This window comes from Bos indicus x Bos taurus, chromosome 29, assembly GCF_003369695.1.
Source record: "Bos indicus x Bos taurus breed Angus x Brahman F1 hybrid chromosome 29, Bos_hybrid_MaternalHap_v2.0, whole genome shotgun sequence".
Taxonomy (NCBI): domain Eukaryota; kingdom Metazoa; phylum Chordata; class Mammalia; order Artiodactyla; family Bovidae; genus Bos; species Bos indicus x Bos taurus.
Genome location: NC_040104.1, coordinates 6,124,204 through 6,149,333, shown reverse-complemented (window position 1 = coordinate 6,149,333; position 25,130 = coordinate 6,124,204). Strand labels below are relative to the sequence as shown.

The 25,130-nt window shown below is 55.5% G+C and overlaps 1 protein-coding gene across 1 annotated transcript; it reads left to right on the top strand.

The window, feature by feature from the left end:
- Positions 1–23,349, top strand: SYT12 (synaptotagmin 12). Its single transcript, XM_027532354.1, has 8 exons — positions 1–547; positions 6,964–7,020; positions 11,629–11,822; positions 13,510–13,902; positions 16,962–17,177; positions 18,339–18,459; positions 19,545–19,678; positions 20,980–23,349. The coding sequence occupies exons 2-8, from the start codon at positions 6,987–6,989 to the stop codon at positions 21,151–21,153; spliced, it is 1,266 nt and encodes a 421-aa protein (XP_027388155.1). The 5' UTR covers positions 1–547; positions 6,964–6,986; the 3' UTR covers positions 21,154–23,349.
- The last annotated feature ends 1,781 nt before the right edge of the window (positions 23,350–25,130 follow it).

Below are 25,130 nucleotides of genomic sequence, written 5' to 3'. Positions count from 1 at the left end.
GAAAGGGAACAGGATAACTGGGGGTGCGGCCGCTCGGGCTAGAACCGGGGCCTGTGGACTCGGAGCCCAGTGCTCCCGGAGCTCACGGTCAGCACATCCCCAGCCCCCACTCCGACTCATCCTGGGCCTGGGAGCGCGGGGCTGGTCTCGGCCTCGCACGACCCCTGGGATCCGGGGAGCGCTTGGGGATCTTCGGCTCAGACCCCGGAAGCGCCGCGCAGCTCCCGGGAGCGGAGAGAGCGCTCGGGGTTGTCACTTTAAATTAAAGAGAGAGCGGGCGGGCGAGCGCCAGGGAGCGCGCGACGGGCTCCTGGGAGCGTGCCCGGACTGCGGCGCAGTTCCCGACTGCCGCCCCGGCCCGGCCGAGCCCCCGGCCCGCGCCGCGCTCCTCCCAGGCGGGCGCGGGGCGACACTGCAGGGGTGGCTCCGCCGGCGACCGCCGGGCTTGGCGCCGGTGCGTGCGCGCTGCGGGAGGCCGGCGGGAGCCGGGAGCCCGGAGCCCGAGCCTGAACCCGAACCGGAGCGGCGGCCCCTCCGCGGAGCCCGGGTGAGTACGCGCCCCGAGCGCGGATGAACGCAGTGCCCCCTCGCAGCGCCGGGGACCCCCCGGGCTCCGCGCGCCCCGGTCATCTGCACACTTGCGCGGATCGCACACCCGCGCCGCGCTTGCACACACACACGGCCGGCACAGCGCACGCCGGGCGCCCTTCCCCGGCCCGGCCACTCCGCGCACTGCGCATCGCCTCGCGCCCCGCACGCCCGCCCCGCGTGTGCACACACGCGGCTCTCTCGGCCATTTACACGCCTCCCCGGCGCCCGCGCTGCACGCACACCTCTCACGCTCCCAGCGCCTTGCCTGCCCCCGCTGCCCCGGCCCCGCCTCGCACCTCCTTCCCAGCTCCAGGGTCACCCCCCGCAACACTTCGGTCCCCAAATATCCTGGGGGTCCCCGCAGCATAGGTGCTGGGTTTTCAGGAAATGCCCCATGTCGCACCCCATTGCCAGGAGGCCCCCGGGGAACCAAGAGGATCCTCGGCCTCTGTCTGCTATCACCAGCCTGGGTGAGGAGCTGTCCAGGGTCTCTCTGCCAACCTTTGATGCCATTGCATTTTGGGAGAGGAAGCCTGCCAGTCTCGAGGTCCTGGGGCTGTAGATTTGGGCTGAAGGTGGGGGCGAGCTGGGGCCAAACAGGGGTACCTGGAGCCAGGCCTGTGGGTGAAGGATCCCTTAGCCAGCCATCCTAGTGACCCCTCTTCCATGGGCTGCAGAGGGACTGGGTGCCCCCCTCCCCCGCCTCAGCCAATGAGTCTACCCTCCCCACAAAGCACCTGGCAAGTCTGTACCCTGGAATGTGCACCTCTTCCCGAAGCTAGGGAGTGGGTAACAGGTTGGACAGCCGCAGCAGCAGCAGCTATGCCTCTTAACTAGAAGTAGGGAAACTGAGGCTCAGAGAGGGCATGAGACTCACCAAAAGAAACACAGCCAGTCTGGAGAAGGGTCAAGACCCAAGTCCCCGGCCTCCCCATCCTGAAATCTGAAGCCTTCCCCAAGCAACTTGGGGAGAGTGGGGTCTCCCAGCCTGGGGTTCCAGCTTGGACCCTGCTTCTCGTCAGCGCTCGTGACGACGGGCAAGTAGCATCCTGCCCTTCAGTGCTCTTACCAGTGCCTTGGGCAGAGGAGCAGCCCTCTCAGAGGGCAGCAGGGAGGGTGTGCTGAAATAACACCTGGTGAGCCCTTGGTACAGAACTCAGCACACAAATGTGCCCAGGAAATGCCAGCTCCCACCACCCTCTCCTGTTTGTACTGTGGTTTTGTGGGCTTTAGGGAGGGGACGGTGGCAGGATATGGTTATTCCAGAAAGTGGGAGGGAGCCCCTGAAAAGAATCTCAAACCTGGAGGTCCTAAAGAGGCTCCCAGTCTTAGAGATTGAGGGCTCCCCTGTCCCCACCCCCTGATCCTTCCCATTGCCTGCTGGCTTCCGGGTGAAGGGAGCCAAAAGCTTGCTAGCTCAGGGCACTGAGCAAGGACATGGGGTGAGGGGGAGCCCCTCCCCTGCCAGAGTCACCAAATTCCTGGAAAGCCACGTCTTGATAAGCCCAGGAGGGGTCCTCAACTCGTGGTCAGATTCCAGTAAGTCTCGTGGTAGGTCTTCCCACCCATCTCCACCCCCGAAAGGCCTGCTCAGGAGGTGGCATGGTGGCCAGGAGCCCAGGCCCAGATCCATCGCACCTTGGAGTCAGTCCCAGTGTTGCTACTCGTAGGCTGAGTGACTCCAGCCTGGCTTCCTCATCTGTCAAAGGGAGATCCGTTTACCCATTCAGTGGTCAGGTTTATATCACTTGCATACGACGAGCCAGGCACCATGGGAGGCAGTTAGCATGGACTATGTCTGATTCTTACAGCAAAAGGTAGGTGTTGCTGGGTAGGTATGATTAAGACTGCATTTGAACCTAGAGGGGTTTTCAGTGAGCAAGCTCCCTGCAATTTAGGTTTTGGAGAGTTGGGGCCAGAATGAATGGATGGAGTGACGAAGGGTGTCAGGACAAGGTTCAGATGAGGGTTTGGAATGGCTCTGACCCACCCCCGCTGTGCCCCATTTCCTGCGTGTCAGAACTCAGGGCAGCTCTAGTCACGGGCTGCCCTGGCCTCGGGTGTGCCGTGTCAGCATCTTGTTCCAAGCTGGAGCCGCAGCCCCTCTGCCTGACAAACCTCCAGGCTGCCAGCAGGAATCTGCTGAAGTTGTCGTAGTGGGTGGGATGGGGTCAGAGGGTCTTGGGAGTGGTAAGTAAAGCCATTAAGAAGGGTGCTGGCTGCAGAGCCAGCTTTGGCTCGGTCTCAGCTCTCTGCTTACTGGTTGGTGACCTTGGGCAGAGTCACTGACCTTCTCTGAGCCTCACTTTCATCCTCTGTGGAGTGGGAATGAGGACAGGCTCTGCTCCCTAGGGGTCTTGAGCAAGGCCATGGGGAGGGCATCTTTGAAGTCCATACAGGGCTGTGGCTACTAATAGACAAGGTGCTGGACGACATGGCAGGCACAGCTCCATCCCTCTTGGCTGTGCAGCTTTGGGCAAGTCACTTAACCTTTCTGAACCTTCCCTAACTCATCCAAAAGCCTGCTTACCACGCTCATGAACTGAGATGCTTCCAGGGGCCAGCAGGTTCTGGAAGTGAATGCGAGGGTAGAAGATGCCAGGTCCAAAGAGCAGATGCCCCATCTGAAGGGCACAGCCTACTCAGCTCCGGCTCTGGCTCTGGGGTGGGGGAGGCTGAGACCCATTATTCCTAAATCTAACTTTTAAAGAGAAGCTGAAAATCTATTTTCTTGTAAACAAACCCATTTTTCAATGGGAACTCTCCCCAGTGTTTGAATGCTGCCAACTCACTTTGAGACAAACATACCCCATCTGCAGGCTGGCAGTGCTGCCCACACGATTCCACTGCTCAAAGTAGGGGGCTTGGGGGCCTTCTGGACCCTGGTGGCTCAGATGGTAAAGAATCTGCCTGCAGTGCAGGAGACCCGGGTTCAATCCCCTGAGGAAAGGAAAGGCTACCCAGTCCAGTATTCTTACCTGGAGAATGCCATGGACAGAGGAGCCTGGTGGGCTACAGTCCACGAGGTCGCAAAGAGTTGGACACAACTGAGCAACTAACACTTTCACTTTCACTGGACGATTTACAGGCTAATAATCACAGCAGCTAAGGTTTGCCAGACCCCACCTCACTTCCTTCTCCTTCCTCCCTCTTGACACCCTGATAAGGCAGTCATAAACCCCATTTTATAGATGGGACAACTGAGGCTCAGAGCTAGTGAGGGGGAAAATCTGGGGTTCAAAGCTTTCTCAGGCTGCCCTCCTCCCAAGAACCTCAGCCTCTCTGTTTCCTCTCCTCCCTCCTCTCAGGCAGAGGTGCTTTGGCCTCCGCCCCTTCACAGGGGTTCTCTGTGTGACCTTCTGGCCTGGCTGAGCCTAGAGTCATTGGTGCCTTCAGTGAATGCACAGCTCCCGGGGTGTTGTGATGAGGGGAGGGGGAAGGGTGGGCCATGTGGGAGCCTCAGAAAGACTTCTTCTTGACAGTCAGACGCCCAATATGGCAGATACAGGGTTCTGTCCCCAACTATAGGAACTTGCCACTAAGATGTCCTCAGCTCACTCTAATATGCTGCTGGCATGGGCTGTCCCAGTGCAGGAAGTCAGCTTGGGCCAGGTAAGCGGGAACTAAAGCCGATAATATGATCAGATTCCCAGCAAGACAGAGGCAGGCCGGGACATGAGTGTTCATATTAACATGTGTGTTTCAACATACCCAGAACCCCTTCTGCCAGGAATTAGGGCGTGTACCTAATTCTTGTGTACCTCGGGCGTGTACACAGTGCCGGGTTTGGCCGGCAGGTTCTCAGACACCTTTTGAAAGAATATGCCCTCCTGCAGCAAGGCACAGGGGTTAGGGAGCAAGTGCGGAACAGAATGGCCTGCACTGAACAGTTTCCTAGCTGTGTTGCCTAGGCAAATGACTTCACTTCCCTACCTCAGGGCTCTCTTCTGCAAACCAGAGATAATAATAGTACTTACCTCAAGGGGTTGTTAGAGGATTAAATGAGGTAATGTATATGCAAAGTGCTTACCGCTTGAGTATAAGAAGTACTTGGCAAGGTCCTTATCACCATCTCCAGCCCAGGTTCCAGGAATGAGCTTCCACTTGAACTGGCATGGGTGAAGCCCTTCCTGGTTACTATGGCCCTCCCATCACCATGACAACTTACATCTCACCATGGGAGTAGGGACATCGTCAGGGAACTGGGAGGGACCAAGGAGCTGTCTGTGGACCTGGGCAGGCTTCGCCCCAGAGCCCTATCCTCCCCGACTTCTCTAGGCCTCCTGCCCTGGGACCCATTGCACTTCCACATGTGCTGGAATACCCTGTCTGGATCAAGGCACCCCGCTTCTTGACTTCAAAGCTACAAATTGGGGAGAACCCTAGGATTCTAGAAAATGCTCACTCCCTGATTGGACCCCAGTCCCAACGGGAGCCCACAGCATCCTTGAGGAGTTGTAAACAGGTTACCACCCAGGAGCTTTTACTTTCTACTGAATGGTGTTTAGATTTTTTGTGAATTGTTTGCAACATTTAAAAATCAAGAAACTGCACGTTAAACAAATACCATTATCTGGCTTTTCAGAAGATCTAGCCAGGCTAGATTGGCTTTCCTGTGGGAACAGAAAAGCAGCTGCCCTTGGGTAGACAGACACTCTGAAGGTCTGACCACCCACCTCATCAGCACCCCCCGACCCGCAGGCACCCCAACTCACCTGCTTGTAACCACCTCTCAGAACCCCAAAGGAACGCAGAGGGTGGAAACTATCCTGTCCTCCGTGTCCCTTGAGTTGAGATCCTTACAGATCACCCCAGCCTTCCTTTACCAAACCCCCACCCCATTTAGAACCTGTCTGCGAGCCAGTTTACTTGTTAGCAAACACAGTAATAAAACCATGATCAGTCGCCTGGCTTCAGGTAATGGGTTGTATGAGCTTCTAGACCTTTCTAGAATAACTTAATCAAACCTTCAGTGGTTCGTAAAACTTGAGAGTAAAGGATGGGGAGGAAACTGTCCTAAGCAGAGAAAGGACTGATAACAGAATATTGCAGAAATGTAGTATTTCCGGTTCCATTTAAACAAAAGCATTTGAACTCAGTCCTGGGGAACACCTGAGGGGGCCGCTGTAATGAGTAACCAAGTCGCTGATGGTCAGCCTGTTGTTGGTAGGATGGAAATGAAATAGGGTTGCCAGATTTAGCAAATACAAATATGGGATGCTGGTGGCTTTTGAGTTTCAGATAAATAGGGAATTTTTTTTTTTTTAGTATAAGCATGTCCCATGCACTATTTAGACATACTTTTACCAACAATCAATCAGAAATTGACATGTCCCTGGGCATCTTACATTTTTTGCGTCTGGCAGCCCTGAAATGGAGAAGAGGGTGGCAGAAGATGAGATGGTTGGAGAGCATCACCGATTCAATGGACATGAACTTGGGCAAACTCCAAGAGATAGTGAGGGACAGGGAAGCCTGGCGTGCTGCAGTCCATGGGATCGCAGAGTCATACACAACTTAGCGACTGAACAACAAGAACTCTGAAATGAGGTTTCAGAGTGCTTGAAAAGTGCTTTAAACACTACTTTTTTTTTTTTTTAAGGTACATTTTCTATGCTATTTGTTAGAGACATCCTTGGAAGTCCAGTGGTTTGTTAGGACTCCACATTTTCACTGAGGAGGGCCCAGGTTCCGTCCATGGTCTGGAAACTAAGATCTGAAAAGCCACACGGAGTGGCCAAAAAGAAATAAAATGCTATTTTAAAAAGCTGCTATTTTAAATGATACAAATGAACTTATTTACAAAAGAGAAACAGACTCATAGACTTTGCTGCTGCTAAGTCACTTCAGTCGTGTCCGACTCTGTGCAACCCCAGAGACAGCAGCCCACCAGGCTCCCCCATCCGTGGGATTCTCCAGGCAAGAGTACTGGAATGGGTTGCCATTGCTGAGAAGGAGCTTATTGTTGCCAGGGGGTGGAAGGATCAGGGGAAGGGATAGTTAGGGAGTTTGGGATGGGCATGTACACACTGCTGTATTTTAAATGGATAACAAACAAGGTCTTACTGTATAGCACATGGAACTCTGCTCAGTGTGATGTGGCAGCCTGGATAGGACAGAGGTTTGGGGGAGAATGGATCCATATACATGTATGGCTGAGTCCCCTCATTGTTCACCTGCATCTATTACAACATTGTTTGCTCATCAGCTATACCCCAATACAAAATAAAAGTTTAAAATAAATAAAAGCCCACTACATTTGCCCAGGCCCCCTCCACCTGAGTGTGAGCACTGGACGCTGGGCATGTGTGGCGTGGCGGGGGGGTGGTGACCGTCTGAAGCCCCCTCCACTGACTCTCTTCTCCCTTCCAGTCTCACCCCCGGCGGCAGGCGGCATGGCCGTGGACGTGGCAGAGTATCACTTGAGCGGTGAGTCCCAGCGGCCAGTGAGCCATCTCACAGGACCCTCCCGCCAGGCCAGGGGTAGGGGTGTCAGTGGGACCCCAGTAACAGCCCCGTTCTACTAATAAGGATAGTCAGAGAGTTGCCCGAGGTCACACAGCCCTGGGGGCTCAGATGGTAAAGAATCTGCCCGCCATGTGGGAGACCTGGGTTCAATCCCTGAGTCGGGAAGATGCCCTGGAGAAGGGAAAGGGCCACCCACTCCAGTATTCTTGCCTGGAGAATTCCATGGATGGAGGGGCCTAACAGGCTACAGTCGATGGGGTTGCAAAGAGTCGGACACGACAGAGCAACTGACACTATCGCTTTCACACTGGATTGGGACCAGTCTGAGGTCTCTTCTGTCTGTTCCAGTAGCTTGCCTTCCTGTGGAAGGACTTGAGGGCATCCCCCAGGAGGCCCCTGTCCTGCTGCTCCCTAAGGTTGAGCCTGCCATGTGGAACCCACTGCCCTAGGGCCGTTTCTGGAGCCAAATGCAGGGAAAACCAGGAAGGCTGATATTAGATGCATAGGATACTGAACTCAGTGGTCGTCCAGTCTAGTCTGCTGTCGAGCAAAGGCAGCTCCCTTGGGAACAGCCTCAAGACACCAGACGCACTCAGGCTGATGGCGGATGGTGTCACAGCGGAAATGCACTCGCCATATTTTCTCCTTCTGTTCCCCTGCCCGTTTACAGATGGGAGAAGGGAGGCTAAGGAAAGGGACAGTGACCAAGTAACAGACCCAGGACATGGACCCAGGTCTCCCAGGCCACAGCTCCCTATCCCTCCACCTCCTTCCCTAGCTCAGCCCCTAGCTCAGTCCCCAACCAGCCCAGGGCAGAGCTGAAGGGCAGACCACCTCTCCCAACTCCCAGCCAGGAATTTTCACTTTCCACCTGCAGGCTCACAGGCCTTGGCCCAGGCCCTGGAGTGGCCTTCGGTGAGTGATGAAACCTCTCTGAGCCTCTACTTACTCATCTGTAAACTGGGGGTGATGCTGCCAGCCTCTGTGAGCTAACATGTGTGAAGTGCCCAACTGTGCAAACACGGCTCTCGCCCCACATGCTGTGCCTTCACCTGGAGCGCTCGCTGCTTCTGCCTGGCTGAGTGCTCAAGACCCATATGAGATTACGAGCACAGAGCTGGAGCCAGGTTGTCTATCTCTCAGCTTCCCAGTCTGTAAAATAGGGATAATAATAGAACCATCCTCTCAGGGTTGTTCTGAGGACTCAGTGGGTTAATATACAGAAAGTATTTGGAACAGAGCCTGGCAAAGTGAGGGAACAATTATTCCTAAGGCTGCTTCTCTTCATTCCTGGTCTCAGCTCAGACCTCACTTCACCAGGGGAATTCTTCCCATACGGTCCTGGTACGCAATAAAATGAATAAATAAATGAGCATTAACTGTCATAGTTTCATGTCAGCTTCCTGGGGATTTGTCTGTCCTGCCCCCCATTTGTGCCAACCAGGGTGCTGGCTTCAGGCCCTCAGCCCCCGGGATCCTCACTCTCAGGGGAGCCTGGTGATGCTTAGCCCCCTTGCCATGTCCACTGCCTGTGTGGACTGTGTCCGCCCCCTGCCAGCACCCAGGCCCCAGTGAGCCTGCTGGGCTGCCTGTGCGTCTGCGTGGGAGACCCGCCCCCCGCTACCCGCCCCAACACACACACACACCCCTCACCCTCCAGTCACCAGGTCCGGCCCCTTCCCTTCCCCCATTCACTGGACTCCCTGAGAGCCTGGCCCGCTCTGGGCCCTCTGTAGCTCCTTGTTGTGGTTTTATTTATCCCACAAATTGCATTCTCACAACAGAAGTCAGGAGCACACAGGCTTGCTCGATGTCTCTCCATCTGCGTTTCTTCTGCCTCTTCTCTCCTCTCTCTGGTCTGCCCAGCCCTTGCCTACACGCTGTGTGATTTTTACATCAAAATCATGTGGTTATACCGTGTTGGGGATTGATTTTTTTTTTCTTCTCTTAACAATGCCTGAGACAGTTCTCTGCATTGCCACGGCGATGTCTTGATGACCTCAATTGTCATTCTCAAAGCCCAGTGACAGTCCCTCCTGAGACAGCGCCACCGGCCCCCACTGGCCCCCTCGGTCAGACCTTGGGGCTGTTTTCAGATTTCTGCTGTTATAAATACAGACTCGCTGACTCACTGCAGACAGGAAACTTGTTGAGATTTTTCCCTTAGAATAACCATGCCCCCACCCCCAAGGGGGACCACCGGATGCACCAGATGGTGGGTGATTTTGGTGTCATGCCCTCTTTCTGGATGAGGAGACAGGAGCCAGGGAGGCGAGGTGGCCTCCGGGAGCCGAGGCACCTACACCAGACTCTCCATTTCTCACCCCAGTGGCCTTGAGCCCAGAAATATTAATAGATGTGTTCTTTAGCTTCTGTTAGCCTCAGTTCCCCTCTAGAGACTTCCCAGGTGGCTCAGATGGTAAAGAATCAGACCGCAGTGCAGGAGACCTGGGTTCAATCCCTGGGTCAGGAAGATCCCCAAAGTGGAGGACGGGACCCTGTAGGGTGCTGAGAGCTGGATAAATGCCAGGGCTGAAGGCTGGGCCCTGCCCTTCTCTGGAGTGAGTGTTGTAAATTCTGGTGGAGCTGGCTGGTTTCAGCACAGCGGGGGTGGGCTGGGGCCTCCCAGCGCTGCATGATTCCGCCCCAAATGCCTCCTTCCTTCACTGTTAACCCGGTGCTCTGAACTCTCTGAGCTTTGCACACGGGCCTCCTCCCCAACCAGGGATCGAACCCCGGCACCCTGCATTGAGAGCGGAGAGGCTTAGCCACTGGAGCACCAGGGAAGTCCCTTGGCTGCACACTCCTTGCTGCTCCTGCATGTCCCAGCTTGGGCGTCCCTCTTTGCAAAACCCTCCTGGGCTGTTCTCATCATGACACCCATCACTGTCCTGTATGGATTTGCCCACCCCGGGGACTGTGACCCACTTAAGGGGTTCTCGCACATAGTAAGTGCTCAACGGCTGTGTGATGAGAAACCTCCACTCCTGAAACACCCTCCTCACGTCTCTGCACCCTGCTGCTGGGGACCTGTGCAGGCAGAGGCCGGGTGGGCAGTGGTTACCCATGCTTGCTCTGGAGTCTGGCTGCCAGAACTGGAGTCCCAGCATCACCCCTTCCTGGTTCTGTGACCTTGGGCAAGTTCTTGTGTGCCTGGGTGTCCCCAGTCGAATCCAGTGTAGAGGCAACACTGAGAATGCTTTAGAGGATTGTGTTTGCCAACAGTTCAGTCTTTTGCAAAATGAACCTTACTATCTCATTGACTTCTCTGGGGGATTGAAGAGCCAGGTTTCCCAGTAGAGTGACTTAACATTTATGGTTCTGCCATGGGCCAAGCACTGTGCTAGGTGAGGACCTGCCCAGCACAGCTGAGGGGGTGGTTAATTACCATCTGGGGACAGTGAGGCTCAGATAAGGAAAGTTATTGACTCACCAGTGCACAAAAAGCATCTGAGCATCTAGATTTGTCCCCAAGCCCTGCACAGCCTACAGCCACCTCTCACTCTGGCTGGAGTGTTTGTATGTTGTTTGTTTTCCAGTAATAGTTTTATGGAGATGAAACTCACATGCCGTACACTCACTCACTTAAAAGGTACAGTTCAGTGGGCTGTAGTCTATTGTGCAAGCATGAGCACAATCAATTTTTAGAATATATTCATCACCCCGAAAAGAATCCCCATACTCCACACCCCCCACCGTCCCCCACCAGCCCCTGACACTAATTTACTCTCTGTCTGTAGAGATTTCCCTATTTTGGACATTTCATAGGAATAGAATCATACAACATAGGTCTTTTGGGACTAGCTCCCTTCACTCAGCATGTTTTCAAGGTTCATCCATGTTGTAGCATGTATCAGTACTTCATTCCTGTATATTGATGAATAATATTCCACTGTAAGAAGGTACTACATTTTATTTTTCCATTCATCGACTGATGGACATTGGGTTCTTCTTGATGAAGGTTGAGGCATAAAGGGGGATCATTTCTTTTTCTCCCCCAAGCCCCCTTCCGCTTCCCCCCAGATCCCAAAAGTCTGCTTTGATTATCCAGAAGCAGCAGTCCTCTGAAGGCTGAGAGAACTCAGAGAGGCAAGAACAACCCTATCCGTGTAAAGCCTAAGGAATATTTAACTATTGTTCGCAGCTCTTCACCTGCTCTAACCAAGTGTCGCTCCTGCTAGAAATGTGTTTTTGTGGAAAGTGGCCAAAAGTAGAAATTAGAGAGTGTATATCTCGTTCAACACCGGACCCCCAGCAGCCAGCACGAAACCTGAATAAATAAATATTTATTCAGGGACTTTCCTGGTCGTTAAGACTTCACCTGCAGGGGTTCAGGTTCAATCCCTGGCTGGGGAGCAAAGATCCCACATGCCTCAAAGCCAAAAAACCAAACCATAAAACAGAAGTAACGTCATAACAAATTCAATAAAAACTAAATATATATATATATATATTTATTCAATGAATAAGCAAGTCAGTGCTGAACTGGGGACTCCCTGGGTGGGGATGTACAATGATTGAGAGGCCCCAAGGCCCATTAATGAGAGACTACTCTGCTCTTGCCTTCAGTCATCAAGAGCCCCCCTGACTGGGAGGTGGGTGTCTACGCCGCTGGGGCACTGGCTCTGCTGGGAATTGCAGCCGTGAGCCTGTGGAAGCTCTGGACGTCGGGGAGCTTCCCCAGCCCCTCCCCGTTCCCAAACTATGACTACAGATACCTTCAGCAGAAGTATGGCGAGACCTACGCGGAGGCCAGGCAGAAGGTGAGGCTTCTGTGCTCATGGGTGCACAGCCCCCGCCCCCACCTCCACCATCCACTCTCAGGATTGACCTCACTCCCTCCCCAACTCGCTGCTGGTTAATTTCCTCCTGTGACAGGGTCCTTTGTCCTCCTCCACATCTCCAACAGAGCCCAGCTAGGTAATCAATGAATACTTGGTGAATGAATGAATGCTTTCCATTTAAAACACCCCTGGGAATTCCCTTGTGGGCCAGGGGTTAGGAGTTTGTGCCTTCACTCCCCCGGCCTGCGTGCCTGCGTAAACTGGGTAATCTGGGATCCCGCAAGTGATGCGGTGTGGCCAAATTTTAAAAGCAAAGCAAAAAAACCCCAAACAAACAAATCCTCCCCACCATCCTGTGAAAAATACAGGAAAATAAAAACAAGAAAAACCTCCCCAAAAGCTGCAACCCAGAGGCAAGCTACTGTGAATTATTTTCCAATATTTTAAATCTAGGCCCCGCCCCAATCTTTTTTCCATGCATAGTTTTTATACAATGGATGTCATTTCTCCATAGAATTTAACACCCTACTCTTTTCATCTCACTTAAAGTTGAAGCACTTTCTCATATTGTTGATCAAAAACATCATTTTAATGACTGCATAAGATTCTTTTTTATGTATGTGCCATGATTTACTAAATGCCACCATAAATAATACAGTAAGTGGTTTATATGTAAAACTTTGTCTTCGTGTGGAATTATGTACTTTGAAAAGATGCCCAGATGTGAAATTACTGTATCAGGGAGTGTAAACATTTTTAGGGCTCTCTACATATTGCTAAACATTTCATCACTTGACACTTGGCAGAGGATTTTGCTAACATCATGGAGAGTTCCAGAAAGCACAGCCAGAACCTGTTACCAGACAAGGGCCCCTCATGCTTCACTCATTTGAGGTTTTGGAAGGAATGTTCTCTTACTCTGTTGGGAGGACTGTAAATTGGCACAACTTTTTCAAAGAGCGTTTTGGAAACGTGTCAAAAGCTGTCAAAGGGACTGTGTCCTTTAAGTTGAGATTTTAAGAAAGCTATTCAATGCTTCCTGGTTTACGTCTGTGAAACACAAGATAAATGTCCAGCAGTAGGGGAATAGTAACATAAACTATGGCTATCCACTTAACAGCAAATTAATGGAGCCATTAAAAAATACGGTAACAAGGATCACCACCAAGGGAGATACTTACTGTACACAAGCTTTTGTTTTCTCAAATCCCAAGATCAATTTAGAGAAAAGAAAAATTTGTCTATTAGAGTTAGTGTTATCCAGCATGAAAGCTTTCTCTTATGGTGGACTTTTTCTCAGCTTCCTTGGAGGCTGCTCCATTGTCTGTTGAGTGTCTGTGTCTAGTTTTCTTCTCCATTCCCCTCTGCTGGACACTTAGATTGCTAATTATTTTTCCTTTTCATACACATCATCTCAGTGAACATCTTTATTAATGAAATTCAGTTCATATAATAAATAAACATTTTGAGAAAAGGCTCTCTTGTATCTTGGATAGAGAGAGAAAACTAAGTAACATGAAATAATATTAAAGAAGGATGTTTCTAAGGCATGCCCCGTTTTTGCAAAAGGAGAGCTAGGAGGTGTCTTGCGTGAATGGGACTAACCACATGTCTTCAAGACCAAGCCTATTGCCCTCCGATGCTCCCATGCCCGTTCTCGCCCTAGAGAGTGCCGGCCTGGAATGCGCAGCGCGCCAGCTCTAGGGGGCCCCCCAGTCGCAAAGGCAGCCTCAGCATCGAGGACACCTTTGAAAGCATCAGCGAGCTGGGGCCCCTGGAGCTGATGGGCCGGGAGCTGGACCTGGCCCCCTACGGCACCCTCCGGAAATCCCAGTCGGCCGACTCCCTGAACTCCGTCTCCTCCGTGAGCAACAACTTCGGGCAGGACTTCACGCTGGGCCAGGTGGAGGTGAGCATGGACTACGACGCCGCCTCCCACACCCTCCACGTGGCTGTGCTGCAAGGCAAGGACCTCCTGGAGCGGGAGGAAGCCAGCTTCGAGTCTTGTTTCATGCGAGTCAGCCTGCTGCCGGACGAGCAGATCGTAGGCATTTCCCGGGTGAGTGGAGGCTTGGGGGCGGGGCAAAGGGGGGGGGCGGGGTGTGCCCCCGGGCTCGCAGGAGTCGGGCCCAGGCTGGCAGGGCTGCTGGTCCAGGCAGGATCTGAGGAGGGCGCTAGAAAGTTTGGACGCTGATCCCAGAGTGGAAGGTGCTGGCTATAGGGAGGACAGACCGGAGAGTCTGGGGCCTCCAGCAAACCTACCACAGGAATCCAGTGTAATTGTCCATTTGTCAATTGTGTCAGCTTCAGGTCCTGGCAGGGAAGGGATGACAGGTTCATGCTGGCTCATTTGGGGAGGGTTTGGTAACAGGACTGTTATAAAGCTGTGGTGGTATGTAGGGCGACCCCGGATGGCGTGGTACCCTGGTCCGAGGGGATGGGGGCAGGGGAAGTTACCCAGAGACCACTGTGTGCCGAGGGCCATCTGGATAAGGACTATGTCCTTTGGTTAAGGGGCGTGGTCAACTCGTAGCCATCCTGCCGAGAAGGACTGGGGGAATAAGCACCCTGACCTCCCTCCAGCTTCTGTTTTCCCTCCAGTGACCCCTCCTGGCCAACCCCAAGGGAGCCTGCCAATGTAGCCCTGGGAGGTCAGCTCCTGGGGCTGAAAGCAGTGGGGGGGAGGGTGCAGAGTAAGCTGGAAAGGGCACGAAGAGGGGCCTAGCAACCTGCTCCAGGCTTCTGCTCCAGATGGCACCCTGCCTTGCCAAGAGAGAGCGAGGTCTACACGAGCCGCCATACTGCCCGGCACCAGCGGACAAGGTCAGCCCAGCACGGCCTCTGACCACAGCAGGAGTCTGAGGTCCAGGGCCCAGTGTCCAGTCCTGCTTCCCGTGCTCAGCGGTGAAGACTGTCGTTCCCCTCCTGTCCCACCCTGCCCCCTCACTCCAGCAGGGTCTAGAACCAACGTAGGGCTGAGAAGGGGAGGCCGGCTTCAAAGAGGCAGTCCAGGGGATGGTTAGGAGCAGCGCCCTGGAGCCTGACTGCCTAGGTTCAAATCCTGCTTCTCTGCTTCCTTGAAGTGTGACTTGGAGTGAGTCACTTCAACACTCTGTGACTCAGTTTCCCCATCTGTCAGATGGGCATCATCATGTTTGAGGAAGGAATGCATTAATATCTGCAAAGTCCTGGGACTTCCCTGGTGGTCCAGCAGCTACGATTGTGCTCCCAAAGCAGGGGCCTGGGTTTGACAGCAGGGAACTAGATCCCACACGCTGCAACTAAGACCCAGCACAGCCAAATATATACAGTGCTTAGTCATGTCCGACTCTTTTCGACCCCATGGACTATAGCCTGCCAGGCTCTTCTGTCCAGGGGATACTCCAGGCAAGAATACTGGAGTGGGTTGCCATGCCCTCCTCCAGGGGACCTTCCGAACCCAGAGATCAAGCCTAGGTCTCCTGCATTGCAGGCGGATTCTTTGTCAGCTGAGCTACCAGGGAAATCCTATATACATATATATAAATATATAGATATCTATATTATAAATATATATATATATGCTGCATGCTAAGTCACTTCAGTTGTGTCTGACTCTTTGCGACCCTATGGATGGTAGCCTGCCAGGCTCCTCTGTCCATGGGATTTTCCAAGCAAGAATACTGGGGTGGGTTGTCATTTCCTTCTCATATATATATATATATATATATATATATATATATATATATATGAGCCCAGTCCTTGGTCAGCTCTCCATGGATTGTCTGTCAGGACCGTGAAGTGTTTCTCTTGAGCCCAGAGCCATGCTGCCTGTGGCCTCAGCTGCCTGGAGGACCCTGGGTGGTTCTGGGTCCATCCCTTGAGGGGACAGGTTGACAGCTGCCGCCACAGCCTGATGTGCACTGAGAACCTAGTCCACAGCACCCGGCCCATCTGCATCCCTCTCATTAGCCCCAGGGATGGGGGATGGATTGAGGGCATCTTACAGATGAGGAAACTGAGGCTCATGGAAGTCCTTTGCCCACGAGAACCCCAGCAAGTGAGCTGGAGATCCAGAACTCGACCCCAGAGTTCTCCATCTACATTCCCATAGAGTACATGGGTGATCAGGGAGCCTGCACTCCTATGGGCAGGGGACAATCAAGAGGCTGGTTTGGCCAGAGGAAGGAATTTAGGGCTGAAGATCATGGAGAGCCTGAATGCCAGGGTCAGGATCAGGAGGTGGGCTTTGTCTGACTGGGGAGGAGCCCTTGATGCTTGAGCAGGTGACCGGGTCAGGGATGTAGCTCCCAGGGCGGTGTAAGAGCCTATCCTCAGCCCAGAGCGTGACCGGAGAGTGTGGCTTAGGACACTTGGAGGTGCCGACAGGTTTATTCCCAGAAATGCAGGCGCCTTAGCACCCCAGCCCAGCCAATCCCAGTGAATAGAGGAGCAGCTCCCTGGCTTCAGGCGAGGTACCAGGGATGACAGCTCCTCTCTTAAAATATCGCCAGGCAGTGACTAAGGCAGCCCCCCACGGAGTGGGGAGCAGGGCCTGCTCATGCACCTGCCCGGGGGACTTCCCACGGCTTCCTGGGAGGAGGCCAGTGGCGCCCACCAGGCAGGACTAGGCTTAGAAACAGAGTCTTCCCAGCCTGGCCTCATCATTCCATCCATCCATCTGCCCCATGACATTCAGACCGTCCTGGGCCAGGCCCCATGGGGGCTGGACATCTAAGGCTCTCAGCTTCACAGTTATCCCTCCTCACTGTATGCCTGGCCCCAGGGCTGGACTTGAACATGTGCCAAAAAGATGGCCATCTCAGCTGGCACTTGGCAAGGGTTCTGTGGAGCCATGGGCACTGAGGAGGGGAATTAGTTGGGGTCAGCTTGTCAAGCTTTGAATGCCAGCCCACGAGATGCCCACCTCTGAGAGGAAGACAGGGGGCTTTTATATCATCAGGGCTGAGCCACCAAAGAAAGGATCGACAATGAGGTGTGGGGTCAACAGAGCCTGATGGTAGCCCAGGTCTCCGGACTCCCCCATCCAGTGCTCTCTCCCTACCATGGCCCCTCTGGCATCTTCTGCCGCCTCTTCCCCAGCATCAGACCTCCTTCCACCACCCTTCCTCTCTGCAGATCCAGAGGAATGCCTACTCCATCTTCTTCGATGAGAAGTTCTCCATCCCGTTGGACCCCGCAGCCCTGGAGGAGAAGAGCCTGCGGTTTTCGGTGTTTGGCATCGATGAAGATGAGAGGAATGTGAGCACGGGGGTGGTGGAGCTGAAGCTGTCTGTCCTCGACCTCCCGCTACAGCCCTTCAGCGGCTGGCTCTACCTGCAGGACCAGAACAAGGTTGGTCTGCCCACCTGCATGTGCCAGGATGGCGTCACGGGTGTATACTTTAGATGAGGGAATCCACTGTCCTCAAAACAGCCTGAGTGGCCAGCATCTTTAGGAGATTAGGTCAGTTGGTAAAGAATCTGCCTGCAACACAGGAGACCCCAGTTCAATTCCTAGGTCAGGAAGATCCGCTGGAGAAGGGATAGGTTACCCACTCCAGTATTCTTGGGCTTCCCTTGTGGCTCAGCTGGTAAAGAATTTGCCTGCAGTGCGGGAGACCTGGATTCGATCCCTGGGTTGGGAAGATCCCCTGCAGAAGGGAAAGGCTACCCACTCCAGTATTCTGGCCGAGAGAATTCCATGGACTATATAGTCCGTGGGATCGGAAAGAGTTGGACACGACTGAGAGACTTTCACTTTTAGGAGATTAGAGAAAGAGAGCAACATTCAAAGAAACTCAGGTTACTGCGTGCACATGAATGGCTCCCTGACCACTGCTTACAGCTCTTCTGCTGCTCCTACCACCAAACCTTAAGAAGCTCTACTCGTGTAGAGGTTCTGTTTGGGAAGTAGCTCTCTGGCCCTCCAGTGAGTTATTTCAGACGCAGGCCAAGCTGAAGTTCAACTTCCTAAGTGTAGCAGTGCTTGGTGAGCATCACTGTTATTCAAGCAAGTGAATGTGATAGTGTTTGTCGCTCAGTTTTTGCGACCCCATCGACTGTAGCCCGCCAGGCTCCTCTGTCCATGAAATTCTCCAGACAAGAATACTGGTGTGGGTTGCCACTCCCTTCTCCAGGGGGTCTTCCTGACCCACGGATCGAACCCAGGCCTCCTGCCTTGCAGGCAGATTCTTTACCATCTGAGCCAATATTGAAGCAAAGGATCTGCTCATTCTAGTCCACTGGGACCCTCTAAGCGCTACCACCACAGAATGATTTCTTCGGTCTGGAATGAGGGAATGCGTTTGTTGCTACATTTGACAGGCAACCTCTGGTCCTCCTTCCAAGGCCGGACCACACCCTGTGGGAGGTGGGGAGGGTGCCATGCAGTAGGGGAGGGGTCCCTCTCTCAATCCCACCAGCTTGGTGCCCTGGGGTAAAGAGCCCCAAGAGCAGCAACTTCTCAATGGAGAAGGAAGGGCGGAAGCCCTCTGAGCCACACACTCGTCCTCAGGCTGCTGACGCTGTGGGCGAGATCCTGTTGTCCCTCAGCTACCTCCCAACAGCCGAGCGCCTTACCGTGGTTGTGGTGAAAGCCAAGAATCTCATCTGGGCCAACGACAAGACCACGGCAGGTAAGGCCCCGCTGGCTGCCTGGCTTCTCCTCTGTGTGGCAGGTGGGAGCTGCACCCTAGCTGCTAAGCCCTGGGCACCTGGGGGCATCAGCAGGTGTAGGGCCCAGCGCCAGGCTCACCATCCCTGGCCTAGGCTGGGCTCAGGAGCTCTGCATGGTGGGAAGATTAATCTAGCTGAGGAAACATGGGACCCATGGACAGGGACAGGGAGCTCCTAGGGGAGGGATGTGACTCTGAGAGCAGGAGGCTGGGGCACTGGTTGTGGAACCACAGTGGGCAATCCCAGAGGCTGGACTGCATCCCAGATCCCAAACGGGGACCAGGGCCACTGAGTTGGTGTGGGTATCAGGCGGGGCCTGACGTCTCAGGTCTGCCCCGGGCACCTGAAGACTGGGGGCTGCAGGAGCCTGACTGGGAGCCTGGGGGACCCTTGGTCCCGGCAGGTGTAGCAAGGACACCCAGTGGGTGGTAAGTGACGAGCAGATAGCGACTCGTTATTCCAGAGCCGCACGTCCTTGAGTCAGGCTCCACTGATTGGGCGCCGGGTGACTCAGAGCTGACGTTTGCGTTTGGGCCATTTATAGAGTGAAAAATGATGGCTCTGCGGAGCTCCCCCAGCATCATGCGAGGGGAGCGTGCACATGGGCTGGGATGCAGGCTGCCAGAGTCCAAAGCTCAGCTCCTCTCTTGACGTGCGTGTGAGCCTCAGTTTTCTCATCTGTAAAATAGGAAAGAAATCAAGGACTGATGGCAGAACTTCAGGAGAGAATGGTGATGGTGAAGGTTTGGGGGGACTCCCCTGGTGGTCCAGCAGCTACTATTCTGAATTCCCAATCCAGGCGGTCTAGGTTCGATCCCTGGTCAGGGAACTAGGTCCTACATGTCGCAACTCAGAGTTCACAGGCCACAAAGAAAATTGAAGATCGTGCCTGCTGCAACTAAGATCTGGCACAGCCAAAGAGCTTTGTTTAAAAAAAAATGGTGAATGCTTGGGGAGTTTGGAACCAGTGCATTGCCGTGACTGGGCAGGTCTATGCCAAGTGAGTGTGCCACTGGCCCTCACCCCACCCCCTCCCTACCCACAGATCCCTTTGTCAAGGTGTACCTGCTGCAGGATGGGAGGAAGATGAGCAAAAAGAAGACAGCTGTGAAGAGGGACGACCCTAACCCAGTGTTCAATGAAGCCATGATCTTCTCTGTGCCAGCCATTGTGCTCCAGGTGAGGGGGGATAGCACATGGGAGGGGCCCTCCACTCCCTCCAGCCTCGATCCTCAGGCCTCTTGCAGGCGGTGATGGTTGGCCCTAAGTCATCCCCTTTCTAGTCGAGCAGCATGTACTGAGCACCCGCTAGGTACCTGCCCTCTGGTGGGTGCCGGGGATACGGGCACAGCTTCCTGGGAGCTCACAGCGGATAAGCAGGGAAGTCCCCAGACAGTGCCAGCCCACGAGGAACACCCAGACCTTGGCAGTCAGGCTCGGCTTGGCAGGTGGGGATAGCTAAGCTGAGATCTGGGGGAAGACGGTTCCCAGGGAGCCCTAGGGATGAGCCAGGGCTGGGCCAAGGCCCGGAGGTCAGGCCCCCAGTCTCCTGAGGGGAGACTACCGAGGCCTGGCTGACCTCCCCAGAGGCCCTTGGCCTTCAGAAGGCAATATTCTCCAGGGAGACCCCCTTCCCAGCACAGATATCCCAGACCAAGGGTGGGAGGACTGCAGAGGATGTGGCCTGGGCCATGCTGGTAAGCTGGCTTGCCTGCCGCAGAGGACGGGGAGCTCATCACCTTCTCTTACTCTTTCCTTCCATCCGTCTTTTTTTGTGCCTTAAGCCCAAACCTGCCCCTTGGCCCTGGGGCTATACAGAAATCCCCTGGTCTCCCTTCCTGGGACACTGTCTGAATTTGAAAACCCAGAACTCTGCCTCACTCTGGGTGTTTCAAATCCAGGCAGACATCTCAGCGTCCCTGGCTGGTCCTCCCCTCCACTCTCCTGGGGCAGGCCACCCCTCTGCCCCCTGCTTCCCCTGAGAGGTCATCCTGACACTTCTCCTGCTTCACAGCCTCTTGGAGCGGGCTGACTCTTGGGACAAAGCGGGGTGAGGGGGTGCTGAGGGCTGGGGGAGAGGAAGGAGAAAAGTCTGGCTGGGTTCCAGTCTCAGCTTCACTACTTTGATCTCAAGCAACTTCTTTCCTCCCTTCCTAAATTATGAGTCCAACATATTATCTCAGGCACAACATCAGACATCCATAACGCTCTGACTGTACACTTTTAACTCGTTTTGTTCCTGGAACGGATAGGAACTATGATTACCACCGTTTTAGAGATGGGGAAACTGAGGTAGAAAGAGCCCAAGTTATTACCCAAGGTCACCCACCAAGCAGGCATTGGGGCGGGGCTGTGGGGTCAGACAGGTCAGAGGTGAAGATTCAGGGGAGCCGTGCCTGGCACCTGGCTGGGGTCTGGGGGCCATGGGGGACCTCTGGCATCGCCTCTGGTCCCCAGCACCCATGTCACTTCCTCCCCAGGACCTGTCTCTCCGTGTGACGGTGGCTGAGAGTGGCAGTGACGGCCGTGGGGACAACGTGGGCCATGTCATCATCGGGCCGTCAGCCAGTGGCATGGGCACCACCCACTGGAACCAGATGCTGGCCACGCTGCGCAGGCCCGTGTCCATGTGGCACCCCGTCCGGCGAAACTAACAGCCAGGCAGGGCCAGGGCAGGCACTGGAGACCGGCACGAGCCGAGCTCTGACACCCTTCTCTGTCATCTGGCTGGAACTATGAACACTGGGGTCCCCGGTGGAGTCCCCGTGAGCCATCATGATCCCTCTGTGCAGGCTGCGGTGGAGGAACAGGCCTGGCTGGATGTCAGGGGACCCAGGGCTGTCTCCCACTGAGGACCGGCTGTGGCTGGGCAGGGACCCTGGGAGCACAGCCAGGCATCGGCCTCCTGTGCTCCCATTTTCAGATCCCCAGCAGGTCTGTCCCTCGGCCTGCGGGGGCCTTGGCCTCTCAGAGCTCCCCACACCCCACCCCTGCTGGGAAGCCGTGCACAGGGACCCTGTGAGTCTTGGGGGCCAGATGCTGTGCGAGGCACAGGCTGGGGTGACGTGAACGAGATCCCCCTGCCCCGGTGATCTGCTCGGTGCAGATGGCGGCCCTGCCACCAGGACCTGTGGAGGGCTCAGAGGGACCGGGGGGAGTGGGGGGCAACATGGGAGCTGCACTAGGAGGGCCAGGGAGAGAGCTGAGTCCGGGGCCACAGCCCAGCCTTGGCCTAGCTGGGTAGGATTGTGACCGCGCCACAAACGCAGTCCTCCACCTGCTGCCATGGACACAAGGGCCTCTCTCTGGGCAGAAGGAGGGACCAAGGGACCAGGCCAAGCGGTGGCCCGCAGGCCACCTGGGACAGCGCCTCCAGCCTCATTCTCTGTGAAATCTAATCCCTATAACCATAACCCTCTTAAGGCCCAGTAGTCCAAAGAGGCCCAGCCCCAGCCCAGGCCAGCCCAGGGCCAGGGGACACGCAGCTGGCCAGCCCCTGCAGCCTGGGACACCCTCCACTCTTTTCAACCCAGATCTGTGTTTCAGATCAGATCAGATCAGTCGCTCAGTCGTGTCCGACTCTTTGCAACCCAAGATCTGTGTCTAGCCCCACACAAATCAGGCACTGGCTCCACCATGTTGGTTGGCGTCCCTCCAGGCCAGGCCCTGTGGGGAAAAGAGACGCCTCAGCTGAGGGGGGCTGGGGGGCAATGGGGTGGACAGAATACAGACTGTTGGGGGCCTGGGCGAGGCCTCTGTGGGCACAGGTTCCTGGGAGGACGAGGTGGAGTCCCCGGGGCGGGACCTTAGAGAAGGGGTGGCAGGAGCGGTGGTCGGGGAGGACGTTGAGGGGGGTCAGGATGGAGTGTGGGGACAGGTTTGAAGCCCAGGGAAGGAAGGAGGTGGCTCTGGAGCCCAGTTCAAACCATCAGAACACCAGATGTCCGAGGCTGAGCTCCAGAAGCAGACCCTGAGATTCTCAGGCAAGGGGTTGACGGGGAGAGCCATCAGGAGAAACATTTAAGGCCAGGATGGAGCTCTGGGGCAAGAGAAGAGGCCGGCAGGCTGTGGCTTCAGGGGAGCCCAGCTTCAGCCCTGTGGGGAGGGGGTGCTCTGCTGTGTGGATGGCACCCCAGGGGGCTCCAGCCTGGATGCCAGGGTGGGGCTGTTACAGGCTCACAGGAGTCTTTAGCTCCTACCCTACCCTACCCTAGCTGGAGGGGAGGTGTGCCTAGCCTTCCAGGCGTCACCAAGGCAGCCCCAGAGAAGCAGGCGGGGGTGCGCCTCTTGCCCTGAGGGGTGAGGAGGGGCCCCCAGGCCACAGGGATGGAGGGGGAGGAAACATGCCCCCGGGCCCACCCTCGGGTGAGAGGTGGGTTCTCTGGCTGGCTGCCTCTGGAGACCCAGGCTCACCCAAGTAGGTTGAGGGGCCCCCAGTGAGGCTGGGGGGCCCCGGGGTGGTCACAGGACTGGAGGCCAGACAGTGTCTCTCCCCACCTGACACGGCTGTGGCCCAGCCCTGAGGCCAGGCCGTCCACTGGGTGGAGGTCTGCGTGCCCCAGGCCAGCCCAGGGCCTGGGGACACGCAGCTGGCCAGCCCCTGCAGCCTGGGAGACCCTCCACTATTCAACCCAGTGGCTCTGCCTTGCAGGCCGTGTCATGTACCCCCCCTTCTGGACCCCCTCCGACCCTCCCCTAACTGCATGAAATGCTGACTCTGCACCTGGATGGGCGTGGTGGGGACCAAGTATGTCGACTGGAATGATTCTAGAACCAAAATAAAGCTGGGGCAGGAAGGAGGGGGCTGCCAGGGAGCCCCGCTCGCCCCAAATCACCTTTGTCTCCGGAAATCAGGCACTCAGGCCTCCGTGAGGGTTGCTGAAAGCACGCCTTCCCCTGCTGCTTGGACGCCAGAGGAGCAGGAGGCTCCCCCGTGGGGAGGTCATCCCAAGGACCAATGCCCTCAGGCTGTCAGGGCGGCTCTGAGAAGGGGCCCTGAGCCCCCCTGGCCGGGAGAATGGCCGTCAGGAGTCTCAAGGAAGGCCACTCAGGAGTGTTGCTAAGCTGTCTCAGCAAGATCAAGGCAAGAGGGCACAAGTCCCTCAGGGCAAGAGGGACAAGTCACTCCACTCGTGTCTGACTCTTTGCGACCCCATGGACTGTAGCCTGCCAGGCTCCTCTGTCCATGGGATTATCCAGACAAGGATTCTGGAGTGGGTTGCCATTTTCTTCTCCACAGGATCTTCCTGACCCAGGAATCAAGCTTACATCTCTTATGTCTCCTGCACTGGCCGGCGAGTTCTTCTTTACCACCAGCACCACCTGGCAAGAGAAATAAGGCCAAAAAAAGGTGGATAAGACCCAAAGAGCCTTCCTGGTAGTAGAAACAGTATGTGGAAAAGGGCAGGAGTGGAAAAACCTTGGTCAACTTATCAGCCTTGCTAGAGCAAACTCAGGGAGAATGGGGAGAAGGGAACCAGAGCAAGGGCTTGGAGGGGAGATGGGCCAGGTGCATTCAGTGAGCGCCGGTGCCCGGCCTGCAACCCTGCAGACTCAAGAGGCAGGGACTGTTGTCTGCTTCTTCTTCTTCTTTTTTTTTTTTTTGCAGATGTGGAAACTGAAACTCAGAGAGGTTAGGTAACTAGCCCAAGGTCACACAGCCAGAGCATCTCAGAGCTGGGGTTCGAGCTCAAGCTCTCTGGCTCTTGAACTTAGGACTCAACTACTAAACCACACTGCCTCCTTCCCCAGCTTCTCAAGGGCGGGGTTGAGGGGCAGCAGAGACGCCCCTCCGGATCCCAGGCTGCTCTGGTTTCCCCCTCTCCTGTCCTGGAAGATCACAGCAAGCATGGGAGAAGGAGAATCTGGGCCAGGGAGCAGAAGGGGGGCACTGGGGGAGGGTTCCCAGGAGGCCTGCCCACCTCAGGGCCTAAGTGAAGAGCTTCTGTAGAATTCCTGCCCCCCACCCCCCCACGCCCAGTAGACAGTGGTAACAGGCCCTGCAGGAGCTCAGAAAGAGTGAAATCAGGGAAGACTTCCTGGAGGAGACGGCAGAGTGGGAAGGACTGAGCGCGTGGAGGAGGGAGAGAGCCTCAAGGCAGGGAAACCACCTGCGCAGGTGTCTGGGGAGCCAGACGGCCAGCTGGGGCTGGAAAGGCCAGGTGGGGCTGAGCTGGGGAGGCTTCCTGTCCAGGGTGAGTCTGAATGTCCTTGGCCAGCTGGCAGTGAGGTCCTGGGCGGGAGCGGGCCAGAGGGAGGGAGACCAGGGGCGGGGGCGGGGCACCCTAAGCAGCTTTGAGGGTCATGAAGAGGAATGTGAGCAAGCCCTGCTCTCCCCACTGCTTTTAGGTCATTCAGCAGGGCCCAAACCATGATCCTCCTGTCTCTTCCTGCCCCTTCCTCCCCTCCCACCCCGCCTTCCCCTGCTCCTCCAGCCCCAGGCCTCAAGGGTGCCAAGCCCCCTCTGTCTGGGAGCCCTCAGGGATAGGCCGAGCCCCACCCAAGAGGCCAGGTGTGCAGGTCGCCCGCCTGACAGCGGCAGTGGGGGGCCAGGCCTGCACGTGGGAGGGGCGGGAGGAGCCGGCAGCAGCCACGGGTGACAGCGGCTCAGACTCTCCCTTCCTCTCTCCGC